Below are 19870 nucleotides of genomic sequence, written 5' to 3'. Positions count from 1 at the left end.
AGTAGCTCTCGGTGACCTGCAGGTAACGAATCCCAGAAGGGAATAATTGGCCGTTGCCAGCACGTGTTGCTCATCACAGCAGGTCGGGAGTTGATGGAAACGTGCGCACGTGCGTCTGGTGAGCAGTTATTAAACTCAAGTTTCTGCCGGAGCTCCCTATCCTATAATAGCTGTTATTTCTTTTACTACCATTGGCTGGTATTACTATAATCCGTACCGCTGTTTATTTGATACTGCTTTATTCATCAATTCTATTGAGTACTAGCGGTGTAACCACAGTCACCAACACCAATACACCTTGTAACTAGTAGCCGCTTCTGACCAATTCACCTAAAACAAACTACCTTCAAGTTCAACAGAAACAAACTTGTCTCATTTTTTTAAATATCTCTGAAATGCAATCGTTTTCTTAAATTCAGTAAAAGTCAATAGGGGTGTTGAAAAAGATATTTGGGTGGAAATATACAACAAAGTCAAAGGTTCTCTGAGATACTCGCCTTAGACTTTTCCTCGCCTGGACCAATACACACTGGATTCAAGTACATACACAAACAGATAATTTTTTTCAATAATCTCCAAACTATTGGTACAGCGATGCATCATTTTTAATTGGATTACATGGTTAAAATGCAATAACACCCATAATCATTTCTAAACATTTAAAATATTTTTTAAGTTTACGGTTACATCTAACAAGTTTATTTATCTACACATATTGCACACAGTCTTGAAAAATAAACAAAAATTGTGAAAATAACAAAGGACAATTTTGTCTCTTCTTTGACAACCAGATTCCGTTTTCCTTGATTGTTTTACATGCGTTTGAATGGCCAGTACAATGCCTTTGTGGGGTTATAGACAACTGACAATTTTCTGACTAATGCGTTCATGTGACCCACCCTTTTCTTCGTATAATCGAGAACATCGTCGACAACAAGAACAACAACAGTGCACATTTATAAATCGCTTTCCCGGCTGTGAAGACGAGGTTTACAAAAGAAATTATCCAAAGGGAACTAAAGTCAAACACATCAACAGTGGGAGGTAGGGCTGGATAAATATCATGATGTTTTGTGGAAGGGAAAAACAATAAACCATTAGGTAGATAAGGATTGAAACTAAGGCTTAAATATCAAATTCCACGAACTGTCTACACTACAATATCTGCACATGATGTTTCCTTTGTATGATCAGGATACACCACGATACACCATGATACATCTTCTTCAAGTGAGATGCAGGTACACAAACGTTTTCACCAGAAATATGTAAACGGTTAGTGATACTGTGTAATACTGTATCTTAGTGATACTGGGTAATACTGTATCTTAGTGATACTGTGTAATACTGTATCTTAGTGATACTGAGTAATACTGTATCTTAGTGATACTGTGTAATACTGTATCTTAGTGATACTGTGTAATACTGTATCTTAGTGATACTGTGTAATACTGTATCTTAGTGATACTGGGTAATACTGTATCTTAGTGATACTGTGTAATACTGTATCTTAGTGATACTGTGTAATACTGTATCTTAGTGATACTGTGTAATACTGTATCTTAGTGATACTGTGTAATACTGTATCTTAGTAATACTGAGTAATACTGTATCACTCAATGTACGCTGTCACCACAAACCAAACTAGAAACTCTATTATATGTACTACATACATCTAAAACATTCACATACTGTATAAAATCCCTTGCAATATACATGTCTACAACAAACACTCTTAAAATGTAGAATATAATAAAGGCGTTAAAACCAGTACAGCTAGTCGCTTGACCTCTGGTTACTAAGATCGCCTCAAGACAATATGGTATGTGATTCAAAATACTTCACGAAGCGAATTATCGCCAGTCCATGCATGCATCTTCATGATACCCAGTGTTGTCCATAGGAATGGGAATCCCATGGGAATCCCATGGGAAACGGGATGGGACGGGATGATCAACAGAGTTGATCAAGTACGAGACCTGATAATGCTAAGCTGGTTAATTGTTTCTGTACAGATAACAGCGGCTTGAGAGCTCGACAACATGCCATTCAAACCTCCAGAGCAGGCCAGGTGCCCCAAGTGCGGCAAGTCGGTCTACGCGGCCGAGGAGAAGGTTGCTGCCGGCCAGAAATGGCACAAGTTCTGCTTCAAGTGCGGTAAGTGCGTCTCCACACAAACACAAGTGAGGACGAAGTTGTGTACCTTGCAGTGCATCACCTGTACAGTCGTGTGCCTTTCACTGCAACAGTCTTCTCTTTCTTTGTTTCCTTGTATTTTTGTTTTTCTTTGATTTCATAAAAATGTGTTAAAATATGTCGACCTGACAGTAGACCATAATGAGATTATACAAAAATACAACTGCTAGTTCGCAACAGTTTTCTTTACGAATTATCTTTCTTATCATGTTGGTATGTATGGTATGTTGGTACGTGTGGTTAAAGCTTCGAGTTGGTTTCTTTCAGGTTTGTGCAACAAGCTTCTAGAGAGCACCAACGTGGCGGAGCACGAGGGCGAGCTGTTCTGCAAGGTGTGCCACGGCCGTAAGTACGGTCCCAAGGGCTACGGCTTCGGCGGCGGTGCCGGCGCTCTGGGGATGGACAAGGGAGAGCGATTTGGAAACGTGGAGTGCGAAATGGAGTGAGTGTCATGTCCCTAGTGTGACGTGATGTTACTGGTGTGACAGTTTGACCGTTTGACAGTGTGACAGCGCACTTCCTGTAAACTGTAGGGCAGAGTCTTGAGACGACGCTCAGCTCCCAACATTTTGGATCCCTTGACATCACTGGGTTGCACTAGAACTTTTCGGTATCAGAAATAAGTAGAGGTGGGGTTTAAAAGTCAAACTCAGACATGTCTGAAATTTATCACAGGCAAACACATGCAGGGCTCATGCTTTAACAGTCAGACACATGCAGGGTCGATTTTGTTTTCAGTCAGGAGTAAACATACTTGGAGAGGAGATGGGCGCCACCAAGTTCGCCAAAGCCCACTGAAAGGACTTATGGTAGCAAAACAGAATAGAAGCAACATGCCGGATCGGTCGAGGCCCGGATCACCAACGACCGCGCACCCCTCTGGTGGTCTCCAGGGAGGGGGCGACAAGTGTGCTACTGGAACCAAGTCTACACCCAAGTCTACAATCAAGCTGCCTACACAAGGGACTACTATCGGAACATGGAATGTTCGCACACTCTATCAATGCGGGAAAGTGAAAGAACTCACACACGAGTTACAGCGTTACCGCTGGGACATAGTGGGACTTGCAGAAGTCCGATGGACTGGTTTCGGGGAGTCAACTACAGATGAAGGCCACAAGCTCTGGTTCAGCGGAGACGAAACCAAGCATGAACGTGGTGTCGCTTTCATTGTCAGGAAGGAGGTGGCTGGAACTGTCATCAGCTGCACCCCAGTCTCTAGCAGACTTATCTCCATCCGAATCTCTGCTCGACCGCACAACATCACCATTATACAAGTGTACGCCCCAACATCAGAACACGAAGATGAAGAGGTTGAGGAATTCTACGAGGAGCTGGACAACATCATCAAGAAAACTCCGAAGAAAGACATCTTGCTTGTCCTTGGCGACTGGAATGCTACGATCGGCCCTGACGCTTACCAACAATGGGCAGGAACAGTCGGCAAGTTTGGCCTAGGCAACACCAACGCAAGAGGCCTACGGCTACTAGAATTCGCTCAGAGTCACCGTCTCACCATTGCCAATACCCTCCACCCGCACAAGAAGTCAAGAACTGTAACGTGGCATTCGCCGGGAGGTCTGGTCCATAACCAGATTGACTTCATCTTGCTGCCTCAGCGTTTCAAATCAAGCATCAACAAAGCACAAACGAGGTCCTTTCCTGGCGCTGACATAGGCAGCGACCACAACCTCGTCCTCACTAGCCTCAAGTTGAAACTGAAGTTGAGACATGACAACAATAAGAGCCCTCGCATCCGTTTCAACCTTGAGAAGCTCAAAGATCCGGACACAGAGAGGATCTTCCAGGCCCAGGTGGGGGGCAAATTTGCAGCCCTGACTACTTTAGACTGCGACATAGACACCCTTGCTGGAAGTATCAAAGAAGTGCTACTCTCTACTGCAGACGAAGTGCTGGGGAAGCAGAGGAAGCGCAAACAACCCTGGGTAACAGACGACATCCTTGATCTTTGTGACGAAAGGAGAGCCTTGAAGAAAGAGAGAGGTCGAGACCCGACGACAGCAGACAAGTACAGACTTGTCAACCAGCAGATCAGAACAAGGATGAAGGAGGCAAAAGAAGATTGGATCGAAGACCAGTGTTGCAGCGTGGAAATAGGCATGGCAAGCGGAGACAGCAAGAAGGCATATGAAACATTGAAGGCCCTCACCAAGACTCAGCAGCGACCAGCCACAGTCATCGAAGACAGCACCGGACAGCTCCTTACGGAGAAAGCTGCTGTACTGAGCCGTTGGACTGAATACTGCCAAGACTTGTACAACTACAAGATCGAACCAGACACCAGCATTCTCCAGCATCACCAGACTGGGACAAGAGAGACTGAAGACCTGCCAGTCCTCACTGATGAGGTGAGAGAAGCTATGCACAGTCTGAAGGGAGGAAAGTCACCTGGTGTGGACAACGTACCCGCTGAGCTGCTGAAGCATGGAGGAGACGCAACAACCAAGGCCTTCACCACACTGTGTCAAAAGATATGGGAAGAAAAGAAATGGCCAGAAGAATGGGCTCAGTCTATCATCATCCCCCTCCCTAAGAAAGGGAACCTGAAGCAGTGCCAGAACTACAGAACCATCAGTCTGATAAGTCACCCAAGCAAAGTCATGCTCAGAATCATCCTCAACCGCTTAAAACCTATTGCAGAGGAACTGCTGGCAGAAGAACAGGCTGGCTTCAGGGCTGGAAGAAGCACGGTAGAACAGATCTTTAACTGCCGTGTTATGATAGAAAAACACCTGGAGCATCATCGTGAACTATACCATAACTTCATCGATTTCAAAAAAGCTTTTGATCGTGTCTGGCACGATGGACTCTGGCAGGTCATGAGATCATTCAACATAGAGGAGGGACTGATCCAGATGGTAGCAGCACTCTACAAGAACGCCTCCAGCGCGGTGCTACTCAACAACCAGCTAGGCGAGTTCTTCGCGATGACGATCGGGGTCCGTCAAGGGTGCCTACTCTCTCCCATCCTTTTCAACATCTTCCTTGAAAAAATCATGCAAGAAACCCTCCACAACCACCTTACCTTAATCTCCATTGGTGGCAGACCCCTGTGCAACCTACACTTTGCAGATGACATTGACCTCATGGCAGGCAGTAACAACGAACTTCAGGATTTGACGGACAGACTCTCCAGGCGAGCGGGGGCCTATGGCATGGAAATAAGCTCAGAAAAAAGCAAAGTAATGATTATTTCCACCACCGACAACAGCAGCAACATCGTCATGAACGGCCAGAAACTGGAGGAGGTCAACAGCTTCAAGTACTTGGGTGCCACCCTGACTAGAGATGGTTGCTGTACAGCAGAGATCCGTATCAGGATTGGTATGGCAACATCCGCAATGTCCAGGCTGGATAGGATCTGGCGAAGCAACTCAATCAGCTTCAGTACCAAGCACAGGCTGTACAAGTCCCTCGTAGTGTCAATCCTTCTCTACGGCTGCGAAACTTGGACGCTGCTTGCCGCAACTGAGAAGAAACTCCAGGCCTTTGAGAACAAGTGCCTGAGAAAGCTGCTCCGCATCTCGTACCGCGAACACAAGACCAACGCATACGTACGGAGCACCGTAACCTCTCTCGTGGGCCCACATGAACCCCTTCTGGCAACAGTGAAGCGGCGCAAGCTCGCCTGGTTCGGTCACGTCACCCGCCACAACACCCTGTCCAAGACGATCCTACAAGGAACCCTCGAAGGGAGCCGTCGTCGTGGTCGTCCAAGGAAAAGCTGGGTCACCAACATCAAAGAATGGACCGAACGCGAGATGCCAGACCTGCTCTCATCTGCTCAAGACAGGACCGGGTGGAAAATTCTGTCTGTTGCTGCTGCCAGACGGTCCCCCCTACGCCCGGACCGGGCATGGGACTGACCTGACCTGACCTGACAGGAGTAAACAAGACCGATGATGTTCTGTCGGATGCCTGCAGAGCCGATGTTTATCACAACAGACATGCAGGACATCACCTCGGTTAGAGTCGGACGTAGACAGAGCCAATGTCCTTTAGAGTCAGAAGCCTGTAGGGAGGATGTTTATTGTTCAGACTAAGACAGTATCGACATATATCAGAACCAGACATAGTGTATCAGTCAGACAATAGACAGAGCCCATGTTTATCAGTGTTCTTCAGGGTCAGATGCTTGCAGCGCGGATATTGATCTGTTAGACAAATATATGGTTATGTTTATCAGACAAACGTATAGGCAGACACAATGTGAAACATATGTGGAACCAGAGTTAGACATAGCTCATGGTTATCAGTCAGACTGGATCATACTTTAAAAGAGTCAGGCGCTTGCAGGATTAATTGTTATCGATAGTTTGTGTGGTTGGTTTTTTTTTTACATGGGTTTTTTAAATGTTAGATAATGTGTGTGGTTTCTTGATATGATTTTGTAATCTTAAACAATCTGTCTTGTTTCTTCACGTGGACTTTGTAATGTAAGGTTTCTTCATATGGTCTTTTGTAATGTGTGGTTTCTTTACATCGGTTTCAGTTAATTTTCCTTGAGGAAGGTGCGTTACTCTAGATTACGATTTTAAACAAAGTTGGGGCCACAGGTGACAACAAAATCATAACGAGTACTCGGACATCCTATAATAAATATTGTCCCTCTTGCACCTTGGCCCGTAATGCATCCGCTGGGCCATGATGATAGGGGACTCGAGCTGTGCTGGAGAACTTACACATACAGATCATTTAATGGGTATACATGTACACAAATAAAGAAAACAACATGAGCGCGAAGAGATTTTTCTATTTATACACAAAATATAATGTTTTTGGTCTCGGTGTCTACAGTAACATAGCGAATGAAATCGCACACTGGTTGCTAGCTAACACGCAGGCTGAGACCCTTCATTGTTTTTTCTGTCTGTAACCTTCTGGAGATTCTCCCTGTGTCATTGTGTGATGCCGTGTCTTGCAGCACCAAGCCCAGGGAGCAGGTGGTTGGTGCGGGCGCCAGCAGCAGCACGGGCCCCAAGTGTCCTCGCTGCGGCAAGACTGTGTACGACGCCGAGCGCGCCATCGGCAGCACTGTGGTACGTCCTCGCTCTCCCCCTCACACCTCACACTTCTCGTGGATCAAATACTTTAATAACAGGTGGTCGGGTTTGACTTCGCCTACACACCGTTCCCTATAGAGTGTCTGACTAGCAGGTCGAGTTGGTGACGTGCCTTTCCGCACTTTGCCGCTAAACTTTCTCAAGAACACGCTGTAGGCGTTATGTAAACCCATTCTTATCATGTTAATATAACGTTTTGATGTAAGCATGTTCTAAAGCTGGTGACATTACTGTCCTATTGCCATAATTTTCTGTAAGCTGTGACAGTTACATGTCTCCTCTTTGTTTCCTTGCAGCCATGGCACAAGAGCTGCTTCAACTGCAAAAACTGCCACAAGTCCCTGGACTCCACCACCATGGCCGCACACGAGAATGAGGTGTACTGCAAAAGTGAGTTGTTAATATATTCAGTATCTGAGGTCACTCGAGGGCAGGATGTGAGGTTACTGGGGCATAGGATACAGGGTAACCTCAGTGTAGGACATGAGATCACCAGCGAAGGATGTAAAGAAGTCTTAGAATCTCCTCATCCTCAGACCTCAGAATATAACATACACGATGCTATGCCAAGATTTTATGTTTCTGTATTTGAGGCTTGTTTTATTTATTCGAGAACAAACCTGAAGACAAGGAAGAAAAGATATGTGAAATTTTCAATAAAAAAATACTAAAAGAAAAATTTAAGGTGCTAGAACAAGAAGAAAGCCCACAATCAGACAATTGCAAAGACAGTCATGGGTCATCTCTAGGAAACCATCATTACTGTTGACGAACATTATTACATTAGTACAGTGACTAAATTGATAGCAAATTAAAGACTGATATTTTTATGGCATTTATTTTATGTTTCAATGGCATACATATTTAAAAATAATGTCTAGGGGTTAAAATGTTGATTTTACAGCTTGCTATGGCAAAAACTTCGGACCAAAAGGATTCGGTTTCGGCCACGGGGCTGGGACCCTGAGCATGGGCTGAGCCAAGTCATGTCGTCAGATGTCGTCAGATGTCAGACATGGTCTGTTGACTGTGGCAGTGTCTTGCGTCCACAATATGCTAATGCACCTCCTCTCGCTTCGTATCTGCGCCACAGTGTCGTACGATCATGTGTACAGTAAATAAGTCTGTTTACGAGGCCATCGCCACGTGTATTTCGTAGCTGGTATATCAACACTCGCTTACAGTTATCATGGTATGGAAAAATAATGAAAATACAAAGTAATTTGTTCTGTGTGTACATTTTCGTCTATAAAATTCTCAACCATAAGCTATGAGGGGAGATAAATACTTGTACCGTGTATTTCGAGTATACTGCACACTTACACAAGGGAGACTTTCATTCTTTCTTTTCTACATATTGTGACAAAAATATCCTCGCCATCATATTGTTTGATTAACAATGATAGTTTCCAGTCATAATCTTTCATTAGACTTTGACTTTCCTTCCATTGATGCCATCCGTGTTTGTAGTCATCCATGTAGAGAACTTACATTCTGAGGCCATAATTGTTTCCAAATCCCAGGCAAATCACATGCATGCAACCTTTTGTTATCTTCCATTTTTTCACAGTTGTTGAAAACCTTCCTATGTTAGATGCTGCAGATGCCTATAACATCCCGGTTATCTTAACGTATTTCCACGGTTTGTGTAAACCCCCAATAAATATTTACCTGCCATCTGGCAACATGCCGTTTTGTCTTGATGAATATATGAAGTAAGCGAGGGAGGGGTGACAGAAGAAGTGATTGAATGAGAGACTGAAAGAAAATGAGAGGGAGAGAAGTACGAATGAGGTCGTACGGAATTTGCATGCGTTGTCTTTAAGTACACATGAAAATCATATCAGCTGCGACATCGACTGGGTCCAGTCAATTCAATAACCTGTGGAGGTGAGAGCAGAAAATTTCCCATCAGCCAGCACGCACAGGAAGCGAACCTCACACACGAAGGACAGCTCTCCAGGCAAACGACTTGGTATGATGGGAGGGATGCTGGCTTTATCGTGATGCCCCAGGCTACGACTGTCTGGTTCTCCGCTAACCTTTGACACTTAGCATTTAGCACAGAAAAGTGCGAAAAATCGATTTGTAAGCACTTTTCAAGAGGCCATTAAAGTGATAATCCCTGCGTTTACTGGAAGATGCTGCACGCGGTAGGAAGCAATTTATTTGCGTTCACCCCTAGGCTTGGAGATGTGCTGCCGACCGGCCCGAGACTAACGGTCCCTACTGCTTTATGAGGGAGTGGCTTCCTCTGGAAGGTCCTCTTACAGGATCTTCAAACCAATGCTCTATGAGTCTGGCATCAGTGAAGATGCGGGAATAAGCTATATTTAACCCCTAGACACCTTCATGAGATTCACGATTGTCATTCCCTCCCATAAGGGACTACAGTAACAAGTACAACACCCATAGTCGTTCTCCTTCAACATTTCGTGTACCTTGTCTGCAGTCAATCACTCACCCATAAACCTGAAAATGATTACTTGAGTGAGCACACTGATTTCACAAAGGTAATGGAAGAGAAAAGTTGCAGGAAATAGCAAATATCACTGAGAAAATGGAACTTACTAGATAGGTTTGAATAACGATCTTCACCATTTGCGACATTAAAAATAGGAACAAGAACCCGTCGAGCCTGGGAAAGATCCCGAAATCTCTCATGATGACCTTCTCCCTTTGTTCATGCACTAATATGAACATCGAAGATGGACGATAATAGGTATTTGCTGATTTGATCCTTCGACTAGTTTTAATTAAAGTGCAAATTTGCAAGAAAATATTTTTTTCCTACTCAAGTTCTCGTTGGGTTTTTTTTTTGCACTATTTATTAATAACAGTAATAGCTAAAGGATTCTTTTCTCACTTCGGACATTACATATGATTGTGGAACGACACAAGTTTTCTTGTTGTTGTCATTATTATTATCATTAATTTCTCTCTCGTGTCTCTCACTTACTCCCACTCTCTCCTACCTAGAGGAAGAACTGTGTTTTCTGGCAGGTGGGTTTGACGAAAAATGTGCTCACATTTACTTCTAAACTACAGCAACGAATTGAATCTTTGTGAATAAGTGTTTACGCAGAGTTTATCGTTTTGACACAGGGACTACATTGTTGCGTGTTGTACTTTAGAGATAATTTCTACTTTTTTGTAAGTGTTATAAACTTTGATCTGAACTAAAGGTGTGGTAACCTGGCTGAGATAAAAGTGTTCATTAGTGTTCATTATTACGACAAAGATGTGCAACAATATCGATCTTCCATTGTTTTTTGCGTTGGTACACTTTACCTTAATAAGACTTCATAACACAAACAATATGCTCACACTTCAAACCCCATTACAAATGCTACTAGCGCACCCATGACTGCGTGAAACCAAACCTGTTTGGTAAATAAAGATGTTTATTCATTTGTAGTTCTTCAATCTTAGCAGGCAATGCTCAACAAACAGAGCAGTACATTATTGTAGGTCTATGGTATGTCCAAGTCGCCTCTCTGTAGTACCCGAGAAAACTAAGGCATCGGTGCGTCAGCAGAGAGTATGGATAACATATCCATAACCATGGATAACCAATCCACGCTCCTGGCGCCGCCACAGGAAATAGTTCAAAGTTCATCAAGCGTGACTCCCGCGGCGAGTTCTCACGAGAAGTGGACGAGCCCTGTAGCCACGAGAAGTACAGTGTTCCCTCGTTTATCGCGGGGGATAGGTGCTATGATCAGCCGCGATAAACGAATTTCCGCGAAGTAGGGACATACATGCAATAATAATATATACATTCAGGGCTTCTGCTAAGGCTAAATTCTTTGGGGTCCCAGGGACCCCTTCTTCAGATTTCTAAGGGGTCCCAGGCTAACTCTAAGTGGTCCCTTTACAAAGTTGAAAAAAAAATCAACAAATCAACTACTTTGTTCAACTGCCTTTCAGGCACACAAAGCACTGTAATGTCTAGTCAGAAACTGCGAGATTTCTGTGCCATGAAGTCTGTGCAAACATCTGTGATGAGCTTATGCTCATTGTACTTGGGTGCTCACTTTCTTTCCATTTCTAAGGCAATGAATTTAACCACGCTGTCAACGACATCTTTGAAATAAGTTAAATAAGCTGCACCTGGTGGTGGATGCGAGAGGATGTATGAAAGTATGAATGCCTCAGATGCCATCATTCAAGAGGAAGTTCTCGACCGTAACCTGGCAATTAATAAGTTAGTGAGAACTAGAGTTGTAATAAACATCAACGAGAGGTGGCACGTTGCTAAAAGTATAAAAGTTGGGATAAAAAAAAAAACTGGTGCAAGGTAGAAAAGCAAACCTCGGCAACACGTGGCGCCCACAGCTCAGTGACATTCAGTGGATTCTGAATGTTACGTAAATCATGAGATGAAGGGGGATCGAAGGTGTTTGAAACTGTGCAAATAAATGAAATGAATTTCAGTTGCAAACTATATTTAGCAATAAAACGCCTTTCTCAGTCGACTAGTACTTGATGTAGGGTCTAAGAAAAAGTGAGGCGAAACGGCTTCTATCTGAACATACTGTCTTTCCTTACATCTTTCTTTACTCATAAGAGGGGATAATAATATTTAATATTTTCAGTTCATTCCTCCTGATGACTGACCTACAGTACACCTCGGTTTGACTCCAGTCTTTGAACTTTTACAAATGGCCAACAATTCACGACTGCAACATAGTGGCCCCACTGTGTCTTTCTTCGTTTATCTAACCCTACCATTATGCGATCAATTCAGTTGTTTTTATGTTTGTGTCATTTGCGCTGTTCATTCTTCTCTCCTTTATAAGTTCTAGTTTTGTTTGTTTGTGGAGAATACAGTCAGTCCTAAACCCGACAGAATGTTCAGATAGAAGTCGTTTCGCATCAACGCTCAGACCCTGCCGCAAGTACTGGGTGAGGGAGACGATTTATTGCCATGCTAGTCGGCAGTGCCTGTGATGTCCACCCCGCCTTTTGTCCGGGTAGTAATTGAAGACGACTGGCCGATGGCAGTCCGCACCTCGTGTACTCCTACCTTCCCTCGCACGGACGATACCCCTCATCCCCCCGGTGGGAAGATATCGGCCTTTAGTGGAACTCTTCTTGGTAAGGGAAAACAAACTCAGTGCAAGGGAAGTTACTCTCGCCTTCCAGCAGACGACAACAATAGGTTGGTCTCCGACGTCAGACACTATACTTACCCAATTTTGTATCTGTTCTTCGCCCAAATTTGAAGGGGTCCCCTGGGACCCCATTGACGAAAATTGAAGGGGTCCTCCGAACTTTTAATGCGTACTGTACGCAATTTTTTGCGTAAGCAGAAGCCCTGTTACATGTAAAACAATATCATGTTAGTGTAAAGGAATATATTAATCATGGTATTAATACAGTACAATAACAAATAAGTGTAAAAAATTATAACTTTACTCAGAGAAACCCAAAAAACTGATGCGAACTGGCTGCGAGATGGGAGATAACAATCATGGCTCGTCGCTTACGCATAGCAATGGATTTCTCATACACAATTATTTCTTTCGTCTGCCTATCTACAAAATAACCATGGTATTTTAATAGAAATACTAATACAGCTTCATTTTTTGTCTTTTTCCTGTTGAAATATCTCTGGTATTTTGTAGAAGCGCGGAAGTATCATCGATACTTCACTCAAAAAAAAAAAACAAAAAAACCGCGAAGTAGTGAATCCGCGATATATGAACCGCGAAGTAGCGAGGGAACACTGTAACTGGGTAAACCTACGGGGCAAATACGGATAGAAAGTGCTCGTTTGTCAAGATGATTAGTTAGACCTTCACTTCTTTCTCATCTTCTCTAGATATTACGACTTGCGAGAGAGGTAAAATCACCGCAAAATATTATGTCTTCACTGTTCAGATTCAAACTTATGCTGTTGCTGTCAGACACTACAATACTATGTCTGGCAGGCTGACTGACACATCCCCTCCCAGACTTGTGCCTGCTAGCAGGAACACTGAGTCACAACGTGAGACAGCCGTAGACAGAACGTAGCTCCGAGCACAGACTTTGTCCTTAGTCAACAGCTGCTGGTTGGCGATGACTCGTCGCGCCCTTCTCTCAAACTGCTCTCTCTTTTTCTTCTCCCCTCAACCTCTTGTCCTCCCTTTGTATATCTCCCGGTAGGGGTAATGTGCCATGTTTCCAGGATGTCCTATAAACACAGATGGGACAACACAGACAGCGGTTCACGTGCTCTAGCCCAGATGTCAACAAATCACGTGCAGTCCGCAGGTTGCGAGACTCACCATGACCAGAGCTCGTGCTCACCTGTGTGCAAGCTACGAAAAGACTTCTCGCCAGGTCAATTCTGTGCAGAGCTGCACGACTGTAAAGCATCAAACTACACTTTCTAGCAAAGGTACGATGACTAAATTTAGTCATTACAATTGTTATAGGTCAAGGAATAACCACTTTGTTACTCTGTGTAGTCCTCGGAGGCACAGTGAACAATACCTGCTTTGTTCATGCATTTGTGTGTATTGGTTTCTGTCTCGGGGTGTATGTGTTTGTGTGTGTACATTTATCCATTAAGTCTTCATGTCAGGAAACAGTGTTTTGGTCTTTACAATTAATAAATAGAATTTAAACTATTTCTTTATTATATGAAATATTTAATTTTCTGCAATGACAATTATTACCTGCACTCATAGGATTCACTTCCCACCACATACATTCACAGGCACACACACACAGGCGCATATACACACTGAGACTCACACACAGTTTGGAACCAAGATTAATGGAGGAATTTACATGCCTGGTTTAGACAAAGAATATGAGAAATATGTTGATCAGTCGAGTACCGTATTTGCACATTTAATGAGTAATGCAGTACAGTCTACAGCTAAGTAAACTCTTAACTCCCCTTATTCCTAGGTTGTCATGTGCTTTCTTTAATGTTACTCATGAACTCTGACCTTCTATTCATGATAATAATTGACTCTTTTCATTCTTTGGTGCTATACAGATACTATCAATCTAGGTGCTCTTAAACTATTACACGTGGTCTAGAATTGAAGGAATTTGGTCAGAATGTTTATTGTATATGGGTTTACAGTTACCTCAAAATACCATTGCTTTATTAATGTGTGCTCTTCATCATTTACAGATAACAGGTTTGGTAAACCAGCTTTTAAAACCAGGTCAGGTCAGCCCATAAGGTAAGTGGCACCAAACTTAATAAAGACATTTTTTGATTAAACTTGAGGATTCCTTTCATTCAATGACATATTTAAATTTCCTTGAATAAGAACTGTTACCCGCACTCCACAACACATCTCTTCAACTCCCTTGACACATGTATTTTAGTAATTTCACTTGCAATGTCACCTTTCAAGGATTATAATAATGTAGACACATTGATTTCATGTAACTGCTTTTGCAATTAAGATTTAGTGTTTGTGTATTTAGATTGTCACTTTATTGAATGACATAGTTGAGTTCCATTGAATGACAATTGTTATCTGCATTTGTTGCATTCACTTCAAAGCGCGCATGCAAGCACACACACACAAATACATAGGCACTCAACTACTTCTTCCACTACCCAGCCTGCAAGAGTTCATCGGCCCCGAACGGGCCCGTTTCGGGCTGAGAAATGGGGCCGTTAAGGGAAGTTACACTCCTAGCCCGCCGTATTATGGGAGCCTAAAGTGCATCGGCCCCTTGCGGGCTTGGGAGAAATAACTCCCTCAGCCCTTCAAAGCCCCACCCTAAAAACACCTCGCAGCCCTTCCATAGTCCCTCAGCCCTCCATATCCCCACCCTAAAAACACCTCGCAGCCCTTCCATAGTCCCTCAGCCCTCCATAGCCCCACCCTAAAAACACCTCACAGCCCTTCCATAGTCCCTCAGCGCTCCAAAGCCCCAACCTAAAAACACCTCGCAGCCCTTCCATAGTCCCTCAGCCCTCCATATCCCCACCCTAAAAACACCTCGCAGCCCTTCCATAGTCCCTCAGCCCTCCATAGCCCCACCCTAAAAACACCTCACAGCCCTTCCATAGTCCCTCAGCCCTCCATAGCCCCACCCTAAAAACACCTCATAGCCCTTCAAAGCCCCTCTCAGCCCTCCAAAGCCCCATCCTAAAAAACACCTTTCAGCCCTTCAAAGCACTTGGTAAATACCAGCAGACAAAAAATAGACATGATTCAACAATTTATTAAATACAAGCAGATACACAAGGTTTTCATATTACTTTACAACAAAGAATTTTTCACAAATGCCTGACCAAAAAATATTCATTGCAATTTATCATATACATATACAAGCAAAAAAAATAAAGGGTTTTAATATTTATTACAACAAAGAATTTGAGTCTTCAAAAACTTCAGGCTAATTGTTGCGAATACCTGACCCCCAAAAAAAGAAAAAAAAAATCATTACAATCTTCAAAACAATTTATCATATACAAGCAAAAGATAAACAAGGATTGAATATTTATTTACAACAAAGAATTTGTCACAAATGCCTGACCCCCACCTCCAAAAAAAGAAAAAAGTCATTACAATCTTCAAAAACAACTTATCATATACATATACAAGCAAAAAATATACATGGTTTTAACATTATTTACAACCAAGAATTTGAGTCTTTACAGTCTTCAGGCTAGTTGTCGCGAATACCTGACCAAAAGAAAAAAAAAAGAAAAAAATCATTACAATCTTCAAAACATATCATATACAAGCAAGCAAAAAATATACATGGTTTTAACATTTATTTACAACAAAGAATTTGAGTCTTTAAAGTCTTCAGGCTAGTTGTCGGGAATACCTGACCAAAAAAAAACAAAAATCCTTACAATCTTCAAAACAATGTACTATATACAACACAAAAAGGAGAGAAGAAATTTATTATATACAAAGAAATTTATTATATACAAGCCAAAACTAAACATGGTTTTAACATTTATTTACAACAAAGAATTTGAGTCTTCAAAGTCTTCAGGCAAGTTGTTGCGAAAAAAGCTTTAATTAGATTTCACAACAGCCACTTTCCCCCCTAAATTCTCTACACACAGATTCCTCTTCCAGCCTATCAAATTTCTCACCTGAAACATGGGATTGCTGCTGGAGTCATTCCTTGTTCACCTACATTTCGTAACTTGATTCATATGTGGAGCAAGCTTCGAAACATTTCTCTGTGCTCCTCAACAGCATGACCCATCTGCAATCAAAATATTAGTCCTTTAATGATAAGCAAAAACAAGGCATTTCAATTTATTCACTTCTTACCGATGTGCCATTCAGTTGAAGTAAAACGTATTTCTGTTTCTTACTATTTATGAGCTTTAAAGCAGCTAGGAGGCAACAGGAAGTTGATGGCCAACACCACTTATGTAAATAGATTCATGTAGGCTTGCTTCTAGTGTTGATTACTATTTGTGGATTAGAAAGGAAAACTAATAAGAGGTAGAATCACTAGAACCATATCACATCAAAGCAGTTGCACTTGTAAACAGGTGTACAACATGCAGAGATTACCCAGAACAGGGTAATAGGCAGGGTTAACTTTCTTCATAAACAAATCATGAATGATAAAGCCATGCTTACATTGATAAATTAAACACATGCATGGTTATTTTCTTTGATTTCTTATTGCACTGACCATCAGATGGCTTTGTCCTTGGACTTGTTCCTCCATTCTTGCCAGTTACTTCCAAACTATTTGTAAGCAGTGGCAGATATAATATCCCCAGGCTGCTGCTGTACACAAAGGGAAATTGTGATGGTTAAAAGTCAAATACAAATGTTTCATTGTAATACATTTGTACATGAAACTACAGTCTACTTCAGGGTCATATGCAACCCAAACAGGAAAACATATTGACTTGCAAAAACAAAACAAAAACAATCAAGTATGCTCTCAGTATCCCAACCTTTGCCCTACATAACTAGCACCACAATTTCTACCTGCCTGCCCCACTATTTCTTCAAAGAAGCATTTTGACTAAAAGAGCCTGCTCTGTAGTAACAATTATCTTGTTATGAGTAGCAACATCTTTCATGTATTGATGAAATGTCAGTAGTTTTCAGTGTATGGTTAGATATGCTATCTCTCTCTCTCTTACATATCTATATGTAAAGTTTTCAATCTACTTGAACAGGAACATTAAAAATGGAAAAATTAAAATTTTGACAAGCTATCAAGTGACAGGACACTTAAATGAAAGTGGAGCATTTATCTTGTGAGACTGACTTATAGCCAAACCCAGTCAGACTCACTGCAAGAATCTCTCTCCTTACAAAATAAAGTACTTAAGGACACATAATAAAAAAGTAGCAATTTAAGAAGCCACTTCAAAACACTTACTGGTACAGCAATAATCCTGTTTCATATGCAGAGTGATGAAATATTTTAGTTCTTCTTTTATAATTCCACTCATTCCAGATTGGGAATAACCAGTCTCGTCATATACCATGTCAGTTGATTTTCTTACAACCCTTCCAGGATCTTGAATATCCTACACAAATAAAGTAAAGCATCCTACACAACATGTTAATTTATGGCATTGTCACAACTCTTCATGAAAAACCTTTGATTACTGTTATCTTATCACGTGTGTGCACATTTATGCAGAAACAATCTGCAGCCTGTGTTGTCTCTTTTTTTAATATATATCCTACATTGCCCAAAGATTACTTGAAGTTATCACTAAAGTTTCAAATAGATGAAATTTTAAGCTAATGAGGTAATTGGTTTGGTTGTGTTTACATTGTGTTTAACTAAACTGTAACTGTGGTCAGTCTTCATGTTTGCAATAATGTACAACAGCTTTACAACAATGTTATTTTATATATTATAATTGCAGAATGCAAACACAATAGAACACACTTTAAGCATTCATTGTAAAAGTATGCAAATATTATAAAACTGGACTACTTTATATGAAAGAAAAAAAGTATATAGAACACATTTTACCAAACTGAAACACTAATGTATTTCACTCTGTCAGGAATACTGTTTGCTGTTCTCAATGATTAAGAAATGTGTAGTCTTATTTTACAACATGGAACGGTTTATACGCACACTATACATTCAGCTTGGCTCATCTTCAGCCACACTGTGGAGTCATCTGTTGACTGTTTTGTAGTCGGCATTATTACAATGCTTTGACTAAGCACGATCCCCGATCTTCAGCATTTCCTAGAAAGTGAAATAACCAAAGTCTGCATTAAAAAAACAAACAAACAAACAAACAAAAAAACGATTACAATAATCTTTCAATACACGATCGAGTGTTCAAATTTCAATAGAAGGTAAATTGCTAAGAACTATTATAGGGTCAATTAATTATAAGGATTGTTTGAAACACTAATATTTTGCTTCGAGAATTATACTTGCGAAAGTATACTTGCATGGTGATTGGCTTTGGAAGGAACTGCCTCTAGGTTTTTTGTGGGAATTTCACTCTTTTATCCATCAAGCCACCTCATTTTTTCACTATGGATAATGGTGTATAGTAATTGGCAGCACATATTTACACAATGATATTAGCTTACACAATGCTTTTTGGTTGCATTATATTAGCCACAGTTGTACTTTTCTCTTTTATGTTTTCAGGTTATTCCCATTCCTTCCTTTTCCACCAACCTCACTCCTTGCTTCCCACACCATATACTTCATCAATTATCTTCTTTAATCCCAGACAAATTCTTTTTCCCTCTTGTCATCATTTCATCATTTCCAACCTCTTCCCTTCCCACAAACCTTCCAATAGCCTCCCTATTTTGCCCTTCTACACATTTCCTTCACACCAATTTCCAAACCTTCTCAACTTTTCACCTCTACCTCTCACACTTTGTTACCATCCAACTCCCTCTCTCTCCTTCCCTTACAAATCCAACTTTACCCCTTTCTCCACCCCTTTATTACCTTTTCCTTTCCATCAAACCTTTCCTATCTCTTCCTTCCACTTACCACCCCTTCATTCACCTTCTCTTCCTTCTCAACCCTTACTGCCTTCCAACCTTCCCGACGAGACGGACAAGTGGTGCTCATGGCAGTTACGGAGTGTGCAACGCTTCACCATCAGCATCTGTCTGGTCGCAGACACAGAGCTCGAGGCTGGTAGATAAGCGTTGGTCCTTGTTAGGCGCTGTTAAGCTCGAGACAGCAGTCCGGCCTATAGGACGAGAGAGACATGGGGTGGCACACGTTAGTGCCAGAGCACTCTACGCTTCATCAGCAGCAGTTGTCTGGTCGCAGACACAGAGCTCAAGGCTGGTAGATAAGCGTTGGTCCTTGATAGGCGCTGTGAAGCTCGAGACAGCAGTCCGGCCTATAGGACGAGAGAGACATGGTGTGGCACATGTTAGTGCCAGAGCAATCTACGCTTCATCATCAGCAGTTGTCTGGTCGCAGACACAGAGCTCGAGGCTGGTAGATAAGCGTTGGTCCTTGTTAGGCGCTGTTAAGATCGAGACAGCAGTGCGGCCTATAGGACGAGAGAGACATGGTGGCACACGTTAGTGCCAGAGCACTCTACGCTTCATCATCAGCAGTTGTCTGGTCGCAGACACAGAGCTCGAGGCTGGTAGATAAGCGTTGGTCCTTGATAG

At 42.1% G+C, this 19870-nt stretch overlaps 1 protein-coding gene and 2 long non-coding RNA genes across 3 annotated transcripts; 2 read left to right on the top strand and 1 right to left on the bottom strand.

Annotated features, from left to right (window-relative positions):
* The first annotated feature begins 2001 nt into the window (after positions 1 to 2001).
* On the top strand, positions 2002 to 8965 carry LOC112561536 (muscle LIM protein Mlp84B-like). Its single transcript, XM_025234095.1, has 5 exons — positions 2002 to 2157; positions 2464 to 2638; positions 7142 to 7256; positions 7577 to 7670; positions 8185 to 8965. The coding sequence occupies exons 1-5, from the start codon at positions 2043 to 2045 to the stop codon at positions 8256 to 8258; spliced, it is 573 nt and encodes a 190-aa protein (XP_025089880.1). The 5' UTR covers positions 2002 to 2042; the 3' UTR covers positions 8259 to 8965.
* Positions 8966 to 12907: 3942 nt separating this feature from the next.
* Positions 12908 to 19471, top strand: LOC112561539. The gene is made up of 3 exons (XR_003098687.1): positions 12908 to 13668; positions 14419 to 14470; positions 18873 to 19471. It is a non-coding gene; the product is annotated as an uncharacterized LOC112561539 (long non-coding RNA).
* Positions 15873 to 18657, bottom strand: LOC112561537. Its single transcript, XR_003098685.1, has 5 exons — positions 18339 to 18657; positions 17622 to 17772; positions 16917 to 17014; positions 16360 to 16475; positions 15873 to 15934 (listed from the first exon to the last, which is right to left on the bottom strand). It is a non-coding gene; the product is annotated as an uncharacterized LOC112561537 (long non-coding RNA).
* Positions 19472 to 19870: the final 399 nt, after the last annotated feature.

This window comes from Pomacea canaliculata, linkage group LG4 (assembly GCF_003073045.1).
Source record: "Pomacea canaliculata isolate SZHN2017 linkage group LG4, ASM307304v1, whole genome shotgun sequence".
NCBI classification, from domain to species: domain Eukaryota; kingdom Metazoa; phylum Mollusca; class Gastropoda; order Architaenioglossa; family Ampullariidae; genus Pomacea; species Pomacea canaliculata.
Note: the sequence above shows the minus strand (reverse complement) of the source record. Positions and strands in the feature narration are given on the sequence as shown.